This window comes from Vicugna pacos, chromosome 20 (genome assembly GCF_048564905.1).
Source record: "Vicugna pacos chromosome 20, VicPac4, whole genome shotgun sequence".
Taxonomy (NCBI): domain Eukaryota; kingdom Metazoa; phylum Chordata; class Mammalia; order Artiodactyla; family Camelidae; genus Vicugna; species Vicugna pacos.
The window spans coordinates 30522770-30544099 of NC_133006.1; the positions used below are offsets into that span (position 1 = coordinate 30522770).

The 21330-nt window shown below is 34.1% G+C and overlaps 1 protein-coding gene across 7 annotated transcripts in view; it reads right to left on the reverse strand.

Moving 5' to 3' along the window:
• Window positions 1–21330, reverse strand: part of CDKAL1 (CDKAL1 threonylcarbamoyladenosine tRNA methylthiotransferase) — a 532049-nt gene that overhangs the window by 501236 nt on the left and 9483 nt on the right. For all 7 annotated transcript variants that reach the window (XM_015234628.3, XM_072945594.1, XM_015234630.3 and 4 more), the window contains 2 exons: window positions 20391–20565; window positions 17486–17598 (listed from right to left, as the gene is read on the reverse strand). In XM_015234628.3, coding sequence (XP_015090114.2) covers window positions 17486–17598; window positions 20391–20560 — 283 coding nt within the window. In that variant the 5' untranslated portion in view covers window positions 20561–20565. The remainder of the gene's footprint in view (window positions 1–17485; window positions 17599–20390; window positions 20566–21330) is intronic.

Genomic DNA, 21330 nt, shown 5'->3' on the forward strand with positions numbered 1-21330 from the left:
TCTAGAAATACAGGTGGCAAGTAGTCCCTCCCCAGTCAGGGGGTTAATATTTCTAAAGATTTCCATAGCGGGAGAATACATTTGGGGGGAATTTAAGATCCAACTGGAAGACAGGATAGCGAGACCAAAGGTAGAAAAAAAACCCAGGGAACCCCTATCAATTTTTGTTAAACTGACTACAACCTAATACAGACATCACACTGAAAGAAAGGACGATAAGTGACATTTTACTCTTTTGTGTTTGTAACGACAAGTACTGCGCTTTTCAGGTTCTCTAACCATCCCTCGCTTTTGAGAAAACTCAGTATGGCCCTTCTACAGTTTCATTCAAATGTCAGTAACCTTTCTTGTACTTGCAGCAGATAAGATGCATTTTAAGAGTGTATCCAAACAATTAAATCCAATGGATTCCTTTTTTACTGCAATAGATTTCCATGGGGTGTGGGGGGGGGGGTCCCACAAGGTCCCAGGGACCCTCCAGCAGGGATCTCAGCTTCCTTCCAGTGCTCAGATACAAGATGACTAGGGCCCAAAGTATCCCTCTCTTCCAGGCTGAAAGGTTAAAACCTCTACATATGATCTATGCGCCATTTTTCTTCCTTTTTAAAGTCTAAACCTCCATTTCCTCTTTTCTAAATTACCTTAAAAGAGAGTGACTTAAATACACCTAAGGAAAAAATTCTAATGGTCCTGAAAGATTATATAAAACTAAATTTGATACAGTCTACTGGAACTTCACACAAAGGAAAATCATACTGAGAGTGAGGGGAAGTCTTCAAATCTGGTAGCATATTCAGAAAAGATTTTTCCATCCTCTATGACATCTTAAGGTTTAAAACAGCACAGTATCAGAATGAAGCATTCTAGTAATACTAATCAGTATGACATGCTTAGACTTATCAAGTGGTCCATGACCTACAACATAACGAAATCTAACTAACTCCAAACGTCTTTGACCAAAGTAAAAGCATTTCTTTGGCAGGTGGCAGAAGGAATGATGCGTCAGGAAGAAATACTCACCATGGCCAGATGCCTTAAGGTATCACCAGTAGAAACAGGAAAATTAAAAGAACCAATTGAGGAAACTAACAAAGAACAATGAGCCTATTCTGTTCAGTCACTTTAAGCAGGAAATCTACACTTAAGGTGCCCATAAATCCAACATTTGTAAAGCACCAATAAGGCCATTTACTACTGGCAGGCTCCTAAGGAGGTCTCAAAAAACCTATGAAAGACTACATGACCCAGAATAATGCTAAATTTAATTCTTTCAGGTGGTACGAAATCATCAGTGGTTTACACCTAACATTAAAGGCAGGGCATCACAAGTGAGAAACCACCTCTGTACTTTATATAATCACTCAGCAAATTTTACCTGTTTCTCATGAATGACATAAATATTGATACAAATTCATTCAAGAACCATGAGCTGAGTGCTTATTACAGACCAAATACGGTAGTATGTTCTCTGAATATAAGAAAAAAGGGCTATCTCTGTACTCAAGTTCAGTTTTACAGGAGAGAAAGACATGTAAAGAAATAATTCCAATAGAGTCTAATGAGTGCTACAAGCAGAGTAAAGGCAACCTTGGTCGTAGGAGTGTGTTAAGTAAAAGCCTGATTTGATATGGGGGAAAGGGGTGGACAGGGTAAGAAGGAATGGAATTAGACATGGAAGAGAAGGATTCCACATCTGACATTTCTTAACCTAGTGCTTTAGCTCTTTCAAAGTGAGACAATGTACGTGAAAAAACATGACCTGTCCACCTGTCATGTTATTCCTCACACTTCTGGAATAAGCAAGATGGTTATTTCACAGAAGAGAATTAAAAAGCTGAAGAAGGTAAGTTCACTAATAATCAATGTCATCTTTGAAGTAAGACCTCAGATCTTCCAAATTCTAATCCCTTATTCCTTCCATGAAATCGCTCCACTCTGCCTCACTGGTTCCCCAGAGAAGCCATGTGTTACACGTTACTTCAGTATCCTATCCTCATTTCCTAATGAACACTCACCATCAGAAAAAGATGTGCAAGAGAGAAATGCATAAAACTAAAAGACATTTAAATAGATTTAAATGAATTAAACAGGTTCAAATTAAATTTCATTAAGTTACCAATTCGTTTCAGAAACTCAAATTTAAAAAATATATAATGGTGAGTTTTCTTTATTAGTAATTAATATAGTAACAGCTAACATTTATCAACCATCTACTAATTTTCACAAGAACCCTGTAGCCCATTTTATAGACAAAGAATCATAGGCTCAGAGAGGTTTGAGAAATGCTTATTCAGTTATGCCAAGTACACTAATTTAAAAATTACACAAGTTTTTCAAATATTTGAATTGATCAGTGTCTTTCAGATCAAGATGAGGACCAAAATTGGGGTACAACAATTCTGAGGCAAAGTTAAAAAGGCATTACATTTTCAGATAAAGGGCTAACTATTAGAAGGAAAAAAAAATTCCCTGCTGTATACCTTTTATAGAAAGAATAAAATAATTCCTAAGTTCCATTGGATGGAAGATAACTTAATTATATTTAAGTCACATAAATTATCTTCTAAGAATATTTTTATCTTAGTATTTTTAAAAAAATATTTTAGTTCTCTCACATTTTAAGCCTTGGTCATCCTACCCTGTTTTCACCATAAGGTCTTGAAATTTTCAATGACTTACAGTATTTTCCTACCTTGGGCACTTTTACACACATGACCCTCAAAGTTTACAGAATAGAAAAAGGGGTGTAATAAAATGGTTAACGTCTTCAAAACTGCCTTACAACATCTATCATTCCTTTGATATTCTCTGACATTTTTAAAAATTTAAAAATAAAATAAAAAGATGCTGATAAGCTCTTGCTTAATAAAACCAATGACCCAATTCTCTTTTCTAATTAAAAGCTGACAGTACTTGGGAGTACTTACTATTTTCAATGAATGTTCAGATGTAACAGTCTTATTAAAATTATGTCTATTTTACAAGTTCCTCCATTACTAATGAATGCATGCTTAAAGAAATTGATTCTAAGATACACTTTTTTTGTTCTTTTCCAGTCCTTGACACAGAATGCTGAGTGGTACTGTGGACAAACAAGCGTATTCAACCAACACAGATGACTGAAATTACAAAGCTATAACATATGAACATATCTAGGCCACATAGAAGGGTCATAAGGTAAGATCATCAGCATAAATTAGCACATTATTATAAGGCATCTAAAGAAGCCAGACAAAATCTGCATGATAGATCTTTTCTTCATAACAAATACATAATGTCTTTGACTGGATTTCTATTAATCACAAGTATTATTTCGAAAAAAAATTGCTTGTATAAAATTACATTTAGTGCTTCGGCTCCAACCCTGAGAAGCAAACATGAAATTATGGGGAGCCTGGGGAGAGGCTATGGAGTGGGGGGGCTGGTTCAAAGTATTTTGGGGACACTTAGCTGTCTTTCTCAGTTTCATGTCCAAAATCAACCTATTTTTTTAAGTTATGCTGAGTGCATTTCTGCTTTTTCTAATTTCCTTACAAAAATCTGTAAACACAAAAGGAATTCAGGAAAATAATCTTTTTTATTTACCAAAACCATGAAACTTTATATCTGCAAAAAAAAAAACTACGTAAAAAACCAGATCGGTTTCTTGCTAGGTAATTAAAACACTTCTTAAATCTCTACAATAAGAGTATCCTAAGAATATGGGCTTTCTGAAGTACTAAGGTATCACAATACTTTCCTTCTATTTTTTATACTATTCATAGCTCACAGAACAATTGTCAAATACTGGAAGAAAATGTCTAAGTGATAGTCTTCGGCTACTAAAACAGTTGCTAAATAATCAAATCCTCCTTTAACTATGCATTTTTAAATAATTCAGACAAATCACATATGAATCATATTACTAGCAAAACAAAAGCAGCAGTAAGAGTGAACATTTAACTGTAAGCACATACACTCTCACGAACATAAAAAACCCCTGTAACTGCCAAGTGTGTCTTCACTTCCCCCAAACTACATACATTCAGTAACAGACTGTCACTTCAGAGTGACAAGGGTGAATTTTTAATGTAAGATGTAAACTCTTTATTTCTATGGATTAGTACCTTAAAAACTGATACTTAAGGGAAAAATACTGAAATGTAGTAGTTCTGCTAACTTGAAACATCTACTTTTAAAGAAAGAAAACAGTGGAAGGAAACCTAAAATTATCTTAGATTTCTTCATCTTACCCCCAAAACAAGAGTCAAGCATTTTACAATATTAGTAACAGCAGCATTTTGTGCTGCTCTACTTCCAGTAAAAATCACTGGCAAATTCTATTTATACTCAAAAAACAACTACAGACAGCTTTGATTGCACATAAAAATATCCTAATTATATTATCTTCTTGGGTCATAGTGGGATGTAATACACTCCATAAGTGAACAATCAGGAGGTTTTCACCTAACTGTATGGGTAATGTACTCACCACGTCCTATTATATAAATAATCCTCACTTCAAGTCAAATTCATATTATCTAATTTTTGCATTCTCCACCGAAGGAAGCTATGCATAGAACCTCAATTCTCCTTTCATCACACTACTGCCAGTAGGAAATTCAAGCAATGAAAGATTCTGCTAAATTTTCAAAGGTGCTTTTAACATAAAATAACTTTCCAGAATGGATAAACCTATGAGGTATGACCTAAAAGCCACATAAATCATTTATTTATGGCTGTTATGTTTTAATCACTGGATAGTTTTTAAAGGCTTAAAAAAATTAATGGTTTTTGCTATACAAAAGCAACTATGTTTTCCACGACACATTAGCTGTCACATTAATACAAGGTTTTATCATTAATTATACTGGATTATACAGGAGTTTATGTCTACAAAATAGCTGTTAAATATCTGAATTTCCAAACCTTTCCAAAGTAAAAACAAAACCTGGTCCCAGTAAACCTTAGCTGAAATAAAAATCCATTTACAAAACAGAAAATTAAACGTAAAAAATATAACCTCAATTTAATACATTTGCAGATAAAACATGCAACACATTTTTTATCAAAAAGCAAAATATTATACATATGTAAACAGCACCACCTTTTGGTATATTTAGGAACTGGGCTTCTAAATTGTATAAAAATATCCTTAAATGTAACAAAGATGACAGAGAGCAAAGCAAGGTATTAAAAAATCCATTGAAAAAAATAAAAATTCAAAAAAAATCAGTTTACAATTTAATAACATTAAATTATAATAAATAAGTTATTTTTAAACGTAAGTATTTTCAAAACCTAAAATACCTCATGTTTATGTTTTCATTTTAATTTTATATGGCTGACAGCAGCATTTCATTTCAAAGAAAACTGAGACTCAGAAAATTTTAATGCCTGACCCAAATATCCCTCAGTTAGAATGGCTGAGTCATTAGGAGCTTGAAATTGCTAGGTTTTAATTCCAGCATTAATCCCTCAATGAGTCAAATGCTCTAATTATCCTGTGTTATAAGTAATGCACACATTGCTACACTGCATAAGATTTTACAAAATAATTTTATCATTTGTACAATGGTTTTTATATGTATTTGCAAGAAAAAGATATGTATGTTTAAATTCTGACATGAAGACACACAAACGCTGACTACATTCACATAGCTGTTTACATTTCACCAACACAAAAACTCTTCACCCAGTACAGTACTCTCCCTATTTCTATGCTGAAAGGAAAAAACCTTCACTGAAAACTGCAAAGCCTTCTCTGTTTTTTTTTTTTCCAGGAAAAAAAAAGCCCTTGTTTATGGCTTGCACATGATTTGCAACTTTCCTAAGTCACAAGATAAAAGAGCTGCTACAAATGAGATGGAAATGAAAAGCTTCAAATATTCTCCCTAAAGCTTCTTTGCCTTAATTTGATCTCATATTGAGATGTCTGAATAGCATTTTCAATGTGTTCTACTTTTACATCTTTCATTGATTTCCTGAATAGTTTTTTTTATCAGACCGTAACATATTTACTCTAGAACACTCTCACAGCTCCCTTATTTTTGTAAGCTAGCTAACAATTCAGCTCTCACATGGGAAAAAGAAAATATTCTCAATGATCTTATCTTCGATTCGTTACCAAGAATTTTACTCTAAATGCAGTCGTCAAGTAGTTCTTTACAGAGATTTCAAAATCAGTTAATATGTAATGAATCCATCTTAAATTACTGTACACTGTCACTCAATTAAAAAGGAAGAAAAAAGACTGCAGCTTAAAAAAGATGGTAGCTAAAATGGTTACGGAAATCACTGAAAGAGTAAAAGGAAGTCAGAGGCATGGGCCCGACATACTACGTCTTCTGTGAAACAGAACTCCACCATCAAATGATCAACAATTAGACACTAACTCAGAAAATGTATTTATCAGTTCATTAATTAGCCTCACCTCTTATTCATAACATAATCATGAAAAAGCACTGTATCAGACATAAAAATCGGTAAACTTCGCCATTTCTAAAAATGATTTAGTGGGAAAGACTGAATATAAACATGCTAAGAATAAATTTTTGAAGGATTCCATTTCACTCCACAGCTCTTTTTTCATCATTGGGAGGGCTGGATGCTCCCCTCAAGAGTAAACAACATTCCAGATCTTCTCTGGAGACTCTTAATTCCCTTCTCTTATTTCTGAATGGATGAAAATCCCATTCTGAAGGCCCTTCGTTGTATTTCTCTCTGCTTTATTCCCTGGTAGAGAGGGGAAAAAGAATGAGGAAGTGCCACCCTGTACCATGTTCCTCTTATTATCGCTGCAAATAACTCGTGTGACTACAAGTAACGCTCCAGATCACTTCTCTCTCTCACAGGCACACATGCACATCATGGAAATATACATAACCAAATTTCATTAAATTTGGCGGAACATCAAAATTTCTAATACTGAATTCAGTCCCATTAAATTGAAAGCAATTACTGCCTCCAATTTAATAAGAATGGATTAAATTAGATTTCTGAGTCAATATAATTTGTAGAGTCCGTGTCGGGAAAAGTGATAGCGTGAGTGAGGATCTGATCCAAGACATGTCAGGACTGCGCAGACTGGACCTGACAGCCACCTAAATAGGACTGTAAGGAAGAACTCAAGGGATTCACATAGACACACAGTCACACACACATACCACACCACATTCAGTTAACCTTTAAAATACACTTTTTTTAATAAAGAATAAAGTTACTTCAGTGCATTACAACCAAAAAATTGTTTTCATGTGTTTACTAATATACACACAAAAAACACCTGAGTTCCTATTTTGTGCAAGATACTTAGTTTGATGATAATGATAATACCAAACACACACTGAACATTTATACATACTAACATTTAATCTTTAGGAAGGACTACTGTTGTCATCTACATTAAATAAATAAGGACACTGAAGCACAGAGGTATTGTCATTTGCCCAATACCAAACAGCTAACACACAGTAGTAGCTGGTTTTACAGTCTGGTCCAGTACTAAGAGCTGGCTATAGTCTGCTCTTAATCACTAAGCAACAGTGTCTCTGAGATGCCAAAGGTAGAAATGATTAAGATGGAAGTAACTCACACACCATGGGAGAGAACATGTGAAAAAGATAAATTAAATTACCCTAAGACAGGACGTAGCTGAGGTGCCACTCCCTCTGTCTCTAAGCCAGGGAAGTAAGCTGAAAGGTGGCAGTGTAAGTGGAGCTGCATCAAGTACAAGGAGTTAGGAAGGATGTAAAGTGATCAGATTAGGTCATCTCGTTACAGTCCCAATCAACACACACACACACACACACACACACGAAGCCCTTAAATCACCCGTGTTTATGATACACATGAATCTGTGTATATAGCACTGCACAAAAATTCTTAGAAACTCTTAAATTTGAGCCTTACCAAGCTATGAGGAAGGAAGGACCAAAAGCTGAGTCTCTGCAAATGCCTCCACACTCAAACCATCTCCCCTTAAATTAACCATCATTTTGGTAAAGTAGGAATGAGGGAAACGTTCAAGTGCTGCAGGTTACTCCATTCTCTTTTAATACTAAGCCTCTCTACCCTGAATATATGTTTATGGATTTGAGGATTAATGAGCTACTCAAGTTGCACCTTACACGAAGTTTAGTTTAGTTAAGTGTGAAATCAATGGAATGGTAAAAGGTATCAAATGTGTCTTCAGATACAAAAAACTGCTACCTGAGCACGCTCCTCTGGGCAAAAGGACAATGAGCACACTTTACGACAAGAACAGTCAGGGCCAACAGAGCAAGGACAATGTCAAGCAGTGAGCAATGAACGAATAATTTCACACGTGGTCTCCAGCATATACGTGGTGGGCTGGTATCTGCACTGGATCGCGCTGCCTCAGAAGAGGTCAATTTGTCCAATTCTTACATAAGTACGACTAAGAAGTTTGAAAAGCAATAAATCAGAAAAAAAATAAAGTGCTAACTAATTTAATGATTTCTAATAATTTTATGAGAAAACTCTTTGTAACACAAAACTCACTTTTTATATATAAAGGTATAGCTGCAGTAATACTGCCATCTATCGTCCAAGAGCTGAAAATACATCATGTCTTTTAATCCAAACCTACCAGAATTTTAAAGGCCAAAACATGCCAACATTATTTCACATTTCAGGGTCAGCATCTTAAAAAAGGTTTGTTTTTTTTTTCCCAAAATCAGAGACAACAATGCAAAAATAGATTTTTTAAGTACTTTCTCATCTGCCCATTTTCTTAGAAAAATAAAATTGAAACAGGCTATTTCTAAATGAATTATTAAAAAATTGTTTTACAGAATCTCAAAGTGTAATGCGAATCATCAAGCAATTAAACAAAAGTAAAGTTTCTGAAAACCTATCAGTCTATATCAATTTGTCACTCAAAAATTATAAAATATCAATATTAAAACTTGAAAATATTTCAAATTGTTCAATATCAGAAGGCCAGTGATTCCAAAAGGACTAGTAATCTTAACACAATTTAGCACTCCATAGTTTATTCGCAAAAATTAATGCAACTACTTGTGAGTTGAAGTATTACCACTTACATGCTACAAGAAATGCAAACAAGAAGTTTAAGTGACCTGAAAAGGTCAGGCCAAAAGTGGAACAGGATTGAAAACTGATCCTCAAGTTCCCAAAGAAAGACAATAAAAAAGGTAAAATTTTCCCACATCTACTGTGAGAAAATTGCAAAAAAAGAGCTTAAAACTTTCATCAAAATAATTTGATGACCATGCAAGTTATTAAAACTATTACTGGGCATTCCACTAAAGCACTGCAAAATTTAACAAAATTCTCAGCATACAGAATTTAAATTTTAGGAACCTGAATAGAGAAAGCTATTCAGTTTTTATAACATAAAGCATAATATAATTCCTCATGTAATGAAAAGCAATTTTCTCCCATTTCTCAGTCATCTTGGGCTTATTTTAAAATAAAGACAACCTCCTCACAAGATCTTATAGGGAAAGTAGTTGTAAATTTGAAGGGTAAATATAATCTAAATTATACTTCAATGAAGTTGTTAAAATTTTTCTTAAAAAAAATTATAAGAAAAGGGTAGGGTATAGCTCAACTGGTAGAGCACATGCTTAGCATATACAAGGTCCTGGGTTCAATCCCCAGTATCGCTTCTAAAAATAAAAAATAAATAAATAAGTAAACCTAATTAACTGCTGGGAAAAAAGAACTAGTTCCAGAAATTGACACAACACTGTAAACTGACTATACTTCTATATATATATATATATATATAAACTTAATGGGAAAACATTCACCGCAGAATGACAATTAAGGTATGCAATATCTTTACTACAACATTTTCCTTAAGAAATGTACATTACTTGGCTCCATTTTCAGGTGACATAACAATGTTTTTATACTTCTACAAAGTCTTCTTATCCCTGAGGCCACAAATGCAACAGTGACAGTTTTCCAGGAAGTTATGCATAACATACGTCAATTAATTATATGTATCAATGGCCCCCCAAATTGAAGCACTTTGAAGAACCATTATAAAAATGGTTTCTCAATTACGTTTGTCCACATCCTTCCAACTGATGGAGTCTTTCATGAATACCTACATATATACACACACATCCTAATTAATTCCCTTATACTGACTTTCATTTCAGTCTTTGGTTTTACTTAGGATGTCAAGTCTGTTCTCTGCAATTTCCACTTTAAAAATCACACTTTAACCCCCTTAAATAGCTGCTCATATTCCACAACTTCAACCAACCTTTCACTTAGTCACCATTCCCAACCAACTTTCCTCAACAAAATGGAGATGGGGTTGAGGAGCACACTGTTACTCAGTTCCTCACAAAAGGATTTTTCCTGACTCAAGTAAGCCATTCCAGAACTCTCCAAATACAGGATTCCAAAATTTCATCTACTAAGAACATACGGGCTGATCAGAAAGAAACAGTCTAGTCCTAGATTGTTTCAACCCCAATTGTTTATTATACATACTGCAAGGCAATGTGCAAAGAGGTCTCATTTTATATTTAGATATCTCCAAATTACCTCCTGTCACCAAATCCTAACCTCATGAGCTTTCTTTTCTTCTCTCTAGGTAGATAAAAGGTAGGGAAGCTACCAAACTTCTTTAAGACTTCTATCCTTGAAAGCTGAGTGTTGGAGAGACTTCATAAAAAGAATACAGCTCGGTGATTCAATGACGACTGTCATATGACACACTGGTGCATCACTTTTATTTTGTTGGAAGTCACACCCTGGAAAAATGTCTACCTCTACTACCCCTGTGCCATCAGCTCCTCATATAACGCCAGCTTTTGATAAAATCCTCTACTTCCTAGGTGATATAATAGTGGCAAGAAGAAACTAGAAAAATATTAAGACTTACGAACAATATTCTTCCTAGTTCATGCGAAAAACCTATATAATATTCCCACAGTAACCAGAGAGAGAAAGCGAAAGTAAATTACCAGGAAGTTAAGAAATAATTTTAATTATCTTAAGATTATAGTTTTCTAGGACATAGGATATAAAAAGTAAAATCTTATAAAACTAGCCTGAAATGCCCACATGAGGACATTTTACAGATCAACAGATATAGTTCCTATTTTAGTGTATATAACCCTTTCTATGTTTAACTTCTGATCTTTAGAATAATGCTAAGATTGAACTGTATCTACATGCTGATGGTCACCCTTTGCATTACAGGCACTCTGCAAATGATCAGAGTAGAATTTATTTTCACTGAAATTCCAGATGGATTTCAAAATCTTCAGATAAAAGCATCACCTTTGGCTAGAGAATAAATTTCTGCAAGGAAACTGTGTTACATTAAGAAAATGTTCTCTTCAGCACATAACTAAATCCCTCATCATAAATACCAATTACTAATACACATGACTTAAGTCAGAAACCTAAATATCAGGCTATTTTTAAATAACCTTTTAAAAGCCTAGGTTAGCAAAGTCTTTGTTCTGCCTTCATCTCAAAGCTACATAAAACCAGCAATAGACGTGAATGTGTTTTACAAACTGTAAGACAATATACACACTGTAAATAACTGTGAGGCTGGTAAAGGAGCAAGAAGGATGGATTAAAGAGGTACATGTGGAAGGCAAGTTAAAAGTCCTGCACTATACACGCAATGATGGAAGGCAAGTTAGAAGCCCTGCACTAAGACACACAATGATTCGCTCACTGAACTCCACTGGAGGTTCAAGAATACAAAAATCAAGATGTTCTATTTGTTCCACTGGGAGATGACTCTATGATTAAGGAGGTGGAAATGGACCAGGGAGCTCTCAGCTGATACTGCCTCTTACAAAAGAAACAGCTTACTTCCAACTCCTAACTCAGCGCTGAAATTAACAAACTGAGCATATTCCTGTGTAATGGAGTCCAACGGTCTGTATCCCCCGCTCCCTCCCCTCCCAAAAAAGAATGGCTTCTAATCAGGATCCCATATAAAAGATGACTAAAGAAGAAATTTCAAAATGAGGGGCAGCACGAACTACCCTAATAAAAGCCATTACTATTAAATTTCCACACTGGACTGCTTTTAAAATACCAACTGTGAGAGACTACACAGCGTAAGACAAAGAGCAGAGGCTGCGGTGACAGACAGTTAAGTGCCCCTGTCAGCTCCTGCACGGATTCACTAGGTGAAGTTGTGCAGGTCATGTGTCTTCCTTCTCAGTATCAATCTCACCTTAGAATATGAAGTAATCTCACACCTAGGTTATTTCATTTGATCCTTGCAATAACTTACATGAAATGCCTAATAGACGGTAGGCTTTTAGCCAATTCAGTCCTCTTCCCTGAAAATGTGTACAAAAATCCTGATTTCACTTTGAACTAGCTGGCACAAAATAATGTGTCACATAAGAGAAGAATGTATCATACATTCAATTTTCATTTAGTTGTGTTTTCAAGAAGCTGAAGGCTCTTGCTTTTTCAGCTTCCCACAGAATTAATCTCTTCACTTCATCTCCTTTATTATGCATGTAAACTCAAGATATTAATATGAAATGTCATGCCCACCAGTGCTTAAAAGAGATAAAGCAGGGAAAGTTTGTTTTGTTGGGTTTTTTTAAAGGAAGTTTATGTGCACTCATACTTTAATTATGAACAAGAAGTATTATTTTCAAAACTCCAAGTCCAAACACAAAAACGCAACTTTAATGTCTTCAAAAGTCTACCATCCACAGTGTGGTTCTTGAATTTATTTCTTACACAAACGTTTCTATTCATCAGTCTAATTAATATACCCCCTTGACCTCAGTCTTCCAATTTAAAGCTACTTCAAATTAAATGGCCAGGTTCAGGAAATATGCTTACACTTTAGTCATTCAATTATATAATACTGTCCTTTACCAAATAAACTAATGTTTGTTTCCACAACAACAAAGAGATATTAATTTTCTTAATTCAAACATAAGACTTTATACTCTGACTTGACATTAACATCAAGCATTTCTAAAATATAAATTGGAAATGCTCTTTTGATAAAAGCAGGCCCTATTTCCCCTGTATTATAAAAAAATGAAAGAATACATTCAAAGACCTTGATCATTTACTAAAATAACTTCTAAGATTTAGAATGTAGTATGAATGCTTTTCCTCTACTAGAAAACAATCATCTTCTTGTCTGCTGGAATCCATGTCTAGCGCATTTTCATGTCTGCACACCTAGCATTATACCCTGTAGCATGTATCATGGTCAGAGAACATTTGTTGAATGAACTCTATACAGCTATAACAAAGAAACTATCAAGAACTGCAACAGCCCAGCAATTTCAAAATGATTTCTCTGAAACTGTGGGCACCCAAGCTAAATGCTCTATTCTGACTTAGGTAAGCTCATCACAGATATTTCATGTACATAACATGTTATTCTCAGGTGTCTATGAACTAGAATCTAAGTCAATGGCCTTGTGATGGACTTTTTCCCACTAACTAAAAAGTGATACTATATTCAATCACAGTAGAGAGGACTACAAACTAAACATCTCTCTCTCCAACATCTTTTTTATCTCTTCAACCTATCTCTAACATCTCTCTACTTTACCTGTATCTAAATGAGGGCTGTTCCTAAAGCAGTCACCTTGGAAGACCATACCTTCACTCCACCATTTGGGCCAGGCAACGGTTATGAGTTCTTTGCCGAAATTGTGTAAGGGTCGTAAGTTTCTGAAGAGATCCAAAAAGTTTAAGAATCACTACTATAAACATTTTTTGGAACTCTTTTAAAACAGTTTTCAGAATCAGTTAAGACAAATAAAAAATGCCTTATTTTTAACTAAAACAGCATTGTTCAACATCATATCACATACTTTTGGCCTCAAATGACCTGTGACCATTCTAACACTAAATATACTCTCAAGATATGAAGATCTGCCACCAATGAGGATGCTGAAAATAATTTACCAACATCCCAAATGAAATAATCCTAAAATAGTCACTAAAAGTAGCATTATGGTGGGGGGGGGGAGTTTAGTCCATAAAAACTGCTTACGTAAAGAACACTCTCATGAAATATATATGTTCAGATCATACTTTTTGTTTTTGTTTTGTTTGTTGTTTGTTTTCAAATCATACTTTTTTTTTTAAAGCCACTATACCTACAAGGACAATTCAGTTGCTTTCCATGATACTGATTTAAATGCATCATGCAAACAGGTATCCATGATACAATTAATTGTTCTGAGTTTTAGGGAATGACATCATTTCTCCACAGTAGGTTTCACTCTTTGAAATGACAAGCAAGCAAGCACTATTCTATAACTTATGAACCACCTTTTTCCTCGAAATAAAAAGGGTTTGAAGGAGGCAACAAACAAGAGCTTACTGCTCTGAGTAAGCCTCTATGAGGTTTTACTATGGAGTAATTATATTCCTAGATTCAAATAGTTAAAAGCAGCAATATCAAGTATATAACCACATAATCTCTCTCTTCTCCAAATAGTAAAAATACCTACTACTACTAAGAATTTTGAATTTCTCTGTATACTGTTATCAATAACCTCTGTGTACATTATACATAAAATACTTTATACCTAGTTCTTATCAATTATAAAATTAAACAAAAATATTTTAGTTCTGTATTTGATTCCTGAAACATTATAAACTATTAAACAATAATAATTTTTATAAACTCCCACTATTCCACAGTAACAGAAGAGACGACTGGCACAGGTATTCAGAAATCATTCACATCATGTATCTAACCTAAATAAAAGACCTGCAGAGATTTCCTACTAAATGTTTTACAGAAGGGAACACTGTTCCTATTTTCTGGGCCTATAGCATCTAGACAAGCAAAGAAAGTGGTCCTAAAGTCTGCTGCATGCAAGTCATACCAGAATTAAAAACGCAGTATATAGCACAGGGAACTAACTATATTCAGTATCTTGTAATAACCTTTAACGAAAAAGAATATGAAAACAAATATACATATATATATGCATGACTGGGACATTAGGCTGTACACCAGAAATTGACACATTATAACTGACTATACTTCGATTTTTAAAAAATGGATTATCAATTTCTAAAGTGGGTACAATCAACAGTATACAAAGTTAATACAAATAGATGTAAATAATGTAGATACATAAAATAATATACTACATTAAGAAAAATAAATTCATATTCAAGTAATTGCTTTATTTTCCCTTTGTATTATTCCCAAATAAGAAACCAAAATTAGGTGTGCATAACAAAGCTTAATACCCTTGTGTAAACACATTAGGACTGTTATTTTACAAAGAGTACTATTATAAGACTAAAAACAAACTGCTAATGGACTAAAATTCAAATTAAAATGTGTTAGATATTGAATACCACCTAGGAAAAGTCAAGCTCTGATTTTTTTTTTAAATGTTCTAGTCAATTATCTTAAAGGCTATTTTCTTAATTTTCAAACTGCGCCATCAGAATGTGGTAAGGCAAGTCTAGTCTAAATTATACTGAAAATTACTAATGAATATAGAAGCAATTCTAAAAGCAGATTTGGAGTGTTTTTATCTAAAGAACAGAAGTATTAAGAGTGATTTTTTTTCTATCTAGAGAATAAGTCATCAAAAGCACAAAGTTAATGACATATGATCTTTAGTTACTGAAGGAAACAATGCTGTGAAAGGAATAATTGTCCAAGCCTCTGTACTCCTCACGTCCATCTTGAAGCCAAGACTGGTCAATTACACATGCAAAGGCAACTATGAGATACAGATTAGCAGTCAAATGCAGTGTTTTGGAGCAACAGACTCCACTGCCTACATGATTTACAGTAAGACACCTCGCTATCCTCACCTATAAAGTAAGAGTTCTAATACATCCTTATATCACAAGGACTAAGCTTAACACATATAAAGCACTGAGCCAGTGCCTGTCACAAAGCATTCAAATTATGTTCCCATTTAATACACATACAAGAGAAAATACATACAGAGCATGTACATGCCAGCTAGTGTACAAAGACATTTCCTAACTCTGTCCACTGAGAGGACCGAGAAGCACTGACACTGTAAGGTGGCAATGCGCACACCTAGTGCCCAGATCTCTGGGCTGGTTCTAAACACCATTCTCTTAATGAAAGGGATCAGGATTCCTTGGAAAAGTGGTTGCTTCCAAGGCTGCAGAAGGGAAAATGTGAGACCAGAACACCTTGTGGTGCCAGAAAATAGGAAAGTGCCCAAAAAGGAATAGGAGCATGTTGAAGAGACACAGGCGCCACAGGCTGAACGAGGTCCTACGGCCAAAACTGAAACAATACAAGCAACAAAATAATGACAGTACTGAATGATAGTCTGTGCAGTAACATAAATATTCACAAGTCCACACTGATACAGACAAGGAAAATGTGGGAGAAAGGACAACTCTTTCTTACAGAATAATTTCAGTTAATAAATGTGGAAGAAAACAGAAAATCAACAGTAAGTAAATATCACAGCAGTAACTGTTACAGATAAGATCCACCAACAGACACTAAAACTATCGAATACTAAAATAAGTAGGCAGAAGGTTGAAGAAACACAGGAATATTTATTACTTATAATGAGTAAAACAGTAACGTAACTGTGGAGAAATCTGGCAGACAAGAGTTAGTGTATTAACATCATGAACCCCCTGATACAATGCACTGAAAAGGATATAGTATCACTTTTGTGCTCTTCGTGGCAAAAATGCATACACTGTCTTATTTTAATCATGAGAAACTATCAGACAATACCAAGCTGAGGGACATTCTATAAAATAATTAGTTTTCTTCTGAAATGTCAAGGTCATAAAAGACAAGAAAAAAATTGAGGAACTGGTACAGATTGGAAGGAGACATCACAAGTAAACCTAAGGTGAGACTCTAGATTGGATCCTAGAACAGAAAAAGGATTCAAACGGTAAATGTGGCAAAATTCCAAACAGGATCTGTAGTTTAGATAACAGTATTGCACTAATGCTAATTTCCCAGTTTATTAATTGTACTATAATTATGTAAGACGTTAAGATTGGGGAAGCTAAGTAAAGGGCATACGCATACTTTGTAATTTTACTACTTTTCTGTACGTCCAAATTAATTTCAAAATAAAGGGTTTTTTTTTTAAGTTTTTAAAAAATATGTCTTATATACAGTCATCCCTCAGTATCCACAGGGAATTCATTCCAAGACCCAAAGGGATACCAAAACCTGCATATGTTCAATTCCCAGAGTCAGTCCTCCATATCCGAGGGTTCCAAGCCCAAAGATTCAACCAACCACACACTGTAAACATAGCAGTATATGTCCTGAAAAAAGTCCACGGATAAGAGGATCCGTGAAGCTCAAACCCATGCTGTTGAAGAGTCATCTGTAGTAACCTATACAACATAAATCAGCTTCATTCTTTTTTGCCTTAAAATCATTAAGTTATGCTAAAATATCCTCTAGCTGCTGAAGCTAAAATACATCTCTCTGGAAAAGTTAGCTCCAAACAATTTAATCAATAAAATACATTACAGATGCCATTACCTGTAATTTTATATCCATAAGCAGCTAGTTGTCCAGCCATATATTCTCCATCCGAATTATTATGAGAACAACCCCATGTTCGTACCCAAATTTTCTGTATGCCTGGAATAGTGCTGTTAATTAAAAAAAAAAAAGTCTCATTAAGGGATTTTTTAAAATTAAAAAACACTAGGTAATTTCTGGGCATAGTATGTAAAAAACACTCACTGCAACCCATTTGCAAGCTATTCATTAAAAGCAGTAACTAAATACATAATCTGTCATTACACCAAAAATCTAAATCAAGATAAAATTAGCATAGAATTCTAAGTTAAGACTCTATTAAAAAAAAATCCTTTTCTCTGAATTGTATCTTTTTAATTTTTCATTTTTTTTATTGTTAGTTATTTATTTTTTTGCAGGGGGAGGGAGGTAGTTTTATTCATTTATTTAGTTTTTAGTGGAGGTACTGGGGATTGAACCCAGGACCTCATGCATGCTAAGTATGTGCTCTACCACTGAGCTCTACCCTCCCCCTTCTCTGAATTGTATTTTAACTTCAATGTGACAAAATACCACCACTAAATTCAACTCCTGGAAAGGTGCTAAAAAATAACAGTAGCAGAGAAAATGGTTCTAACAGCAGTGGCAAATAAAGAAAAATTAAGTGCATCTATGTAAGACCTGACACCATAGAACCCCCCGAAGAGAACACAGGCAAAATATTCTCTGACATAAATTGCAGCAATCATTTCTTGGATCAGTCTCCCAATGCAAAAGAAATCAAAGCAAAAATAAACAAATGGGACCTCATTAAACTTATAAGCTTTTGCACAGAAGAAGCCATAAACAAAAAGACAACCCATGGAATGGGAGAAAATATTTGCAAACCATGCAGCCAGCAAGGAATTCATTTCCAAAATATACCAATAGCTCATACAGCTCAATATCAAAAAAGCCAAACAACCCAATCAAAAAATGGGCAGATGACCTAAATAGACATTTCTCCAAAGACATACAGACGGCCAACAGGCACATGAAAAGGTGCTCAATCTCACTAATTATTAGAGAAATGCAAATCAAAGCTACAAGAAGGTATCACCTCACACTGGTCAGAAAGACCATGATCAGAAAGTCTACAAATAGTAAACTCTGAAGAGGGAGTGGAAAAAAGAGAACTCTCCTACACTGTTGGTGGGAATGTAAATTGGTGCAGCCACTATGGAAAATAGTATGGAGGTTCCTTAAAAAATTAAAAAAAGTTTTTAACTGAGCTCTTGGGGATACATTTGGGAAAAGAAAACTCTAATTTGCAAAGATACATACCCCAGTGTTCATAGCAGCACTATTTACAATAGCCAAGACATGGAAGCAACCCAAGTGTTCATCAATAGACAGCTGGCTTAGGAGGATGTGGTGTGTATGTATGTGTATGTGTGATATATATACACATACACATACATACACATGTATACACAATGGAATATTATTCAGCCATAAAAAAGAATGAAATAATGCCATTTGCAGCAACATGGAGGGACATACAGAATATTATGTTTAGTAAAATAAAGTCAGAGAAAGACAAATACCATATGATCTCACTTATATGTGGGATCTAAAATATGATAAAAATAAACTTATTTACAAAACAGAAACAGACTCACATACACAGAAAACAAACTTATGATATCCCAAGAGGGAAAGTGGGGAAGGATAAACTAGGAGTTTGTGATTAACATATATACACTACTTTATATGAAAGAGATAAACATCAAGGACCTACTGTACAACACAGGGAACTATTTTCAATACCTTGTAATAACCTATAGTGGAAAAGAATCTGAGAAAGAACATATATATATATATATATATATACACACACACACCCCTATGTGTATATATATATATAACTGAGTCACTTTGCTGTTCACCTGAAACTAACACAACATTGTAAATCAACTACACTTAAATTAAAAAAAAAAAAATTAAGTAGATCTATATGCTCACAGACACAGTAGTGATTTTCCTCTGCAAATTCTTGTCCAAGACATACTAGCTACAGTCTTTATTTTATAATTACAAACATAAATAACAATCAAAATGAAAATCTGCCACCCTATGGCATTATTAAAAGTACTCCATATATAAAAATAAAGTTCTAAAATAAGCAATATTTTTAGGGAGGAGGAAAAAAAGACTTTTACAACTTGGATTGGTCTAATAATTAATAATTAAATAGACATTACCTTAAGGACCTGTTGAGGATAGATTTAATAAACTACAGTCATTAAAATGTAAGCAAATTTTAAATTCATAGATTTTTAAAAGCTTACTGTTCCCAACAAAATCATCAGGGGTGTTACAGCTTTCAGCAATTTACTAGATAAACAACATAAGTGTATTATAACTGTGTAACTGCATAATCCTTTCTGGCTAGGTTGTATTAGAATGTCACTGAATGAGAGACCTAACATAATAGTGTAAACAGCACAATAATTTATTTGTGTCCAATTCCATTAGATGATCCATAATTATTTATGAATTTGCTAAGAAAAATCAAATGCTCAAACCATAACTATTTCATAAGAAGCACAAATTCCAATAAAAATTTTTAACTTGGGTTTAACAATTACACACCAACTACAGTAATACCAAAGACATCTGGCCTGGGAATGGAAGGGAGATCTATTTCTGTGCCAAATACTGTCCTAGACCCTGCCTTTTAGGAACATCTTTTTCTTTCTTAGACTTTGCTAATTTTAAAATTATTCCAATTTAAAAAAATAATAAATCTACATATTTCATCTCAAGAGTTCAAAGATTTTTTAGAAGAGATATTATGTATATCATATACAATAATGCCAGCCTCTCACCTGGTATGATACTGAATATAATTGTAAAAAAAAAAAAAAAAAAAAAGCTTTACCTATCACTTGGTGGACTGCTTTCCTCTTGTAAATATTTTTGGGTGTTGCGCCTTCGCACCTTTGGAACAACGTGCTTTCTTGCAAAATGCCGATCTTGTGGCTTCGAATCTTCTTGTGACACAATATCTTCTATGTCATCCAGTAGCGTATCACAGGATGCAGAAGGCATCTTCTCTATCACATAAAAAAGTTATAAATGATACAAGCGTATGAGTCCTTTAGAAACTGTTTAATGTAACATCACCTATGAAATATTCTTGCCAAATCTTAATCTAATAAAGCCTTTAGATGTAACTTCAAGTTTACAGAAAATATAGGAGAGAAAGAAATACAAGGAAACACCAGATAAATCTTACTGATAGTGGGATATTGCAAGGTTCAGCTAGAACTATTTCTCCAACAAGTCAATGTCATGGAGAAAAAAGCAGGAAAGGAGCTGTTCAAGACTAAATGAGACCTAAAAGATAGCAAGGAAACAGACTTCACGTTCTTGATTAGTACTTTGTCCAAAAATCGGTGAGACATTTTGGGAACTAGGGAAATCAGAGTATGAACTGGGTATCAGGTAATATTAGGATATTACTATAAATCATTAGATATAAAGTATTGCCCTTATGTTTAAAAATCTTATTTTTTTAATGATGAATACCAAATATTTGGAGATAAAACATCATTATGTCTATAATTTATTTTAAAACAGTAAAAAACACAGTAAGACATGTGGGACAACATTTAGAACTCTTAAATCTAGGAAATAGATATGCTGGTGTTTATGATCCAATTGTACTTTCCTGAATGTTCAAAATTTTTATAATTAAGAAAAGAAAATGTGGACATGCTTCCAGGAAGATAAATAAACATATTTCCCCTATCTCTCCTGCTGAGTACAACTAAAACTCTGGACACTGTAGATAAAACAAACATAAGAAGACTTTGAAA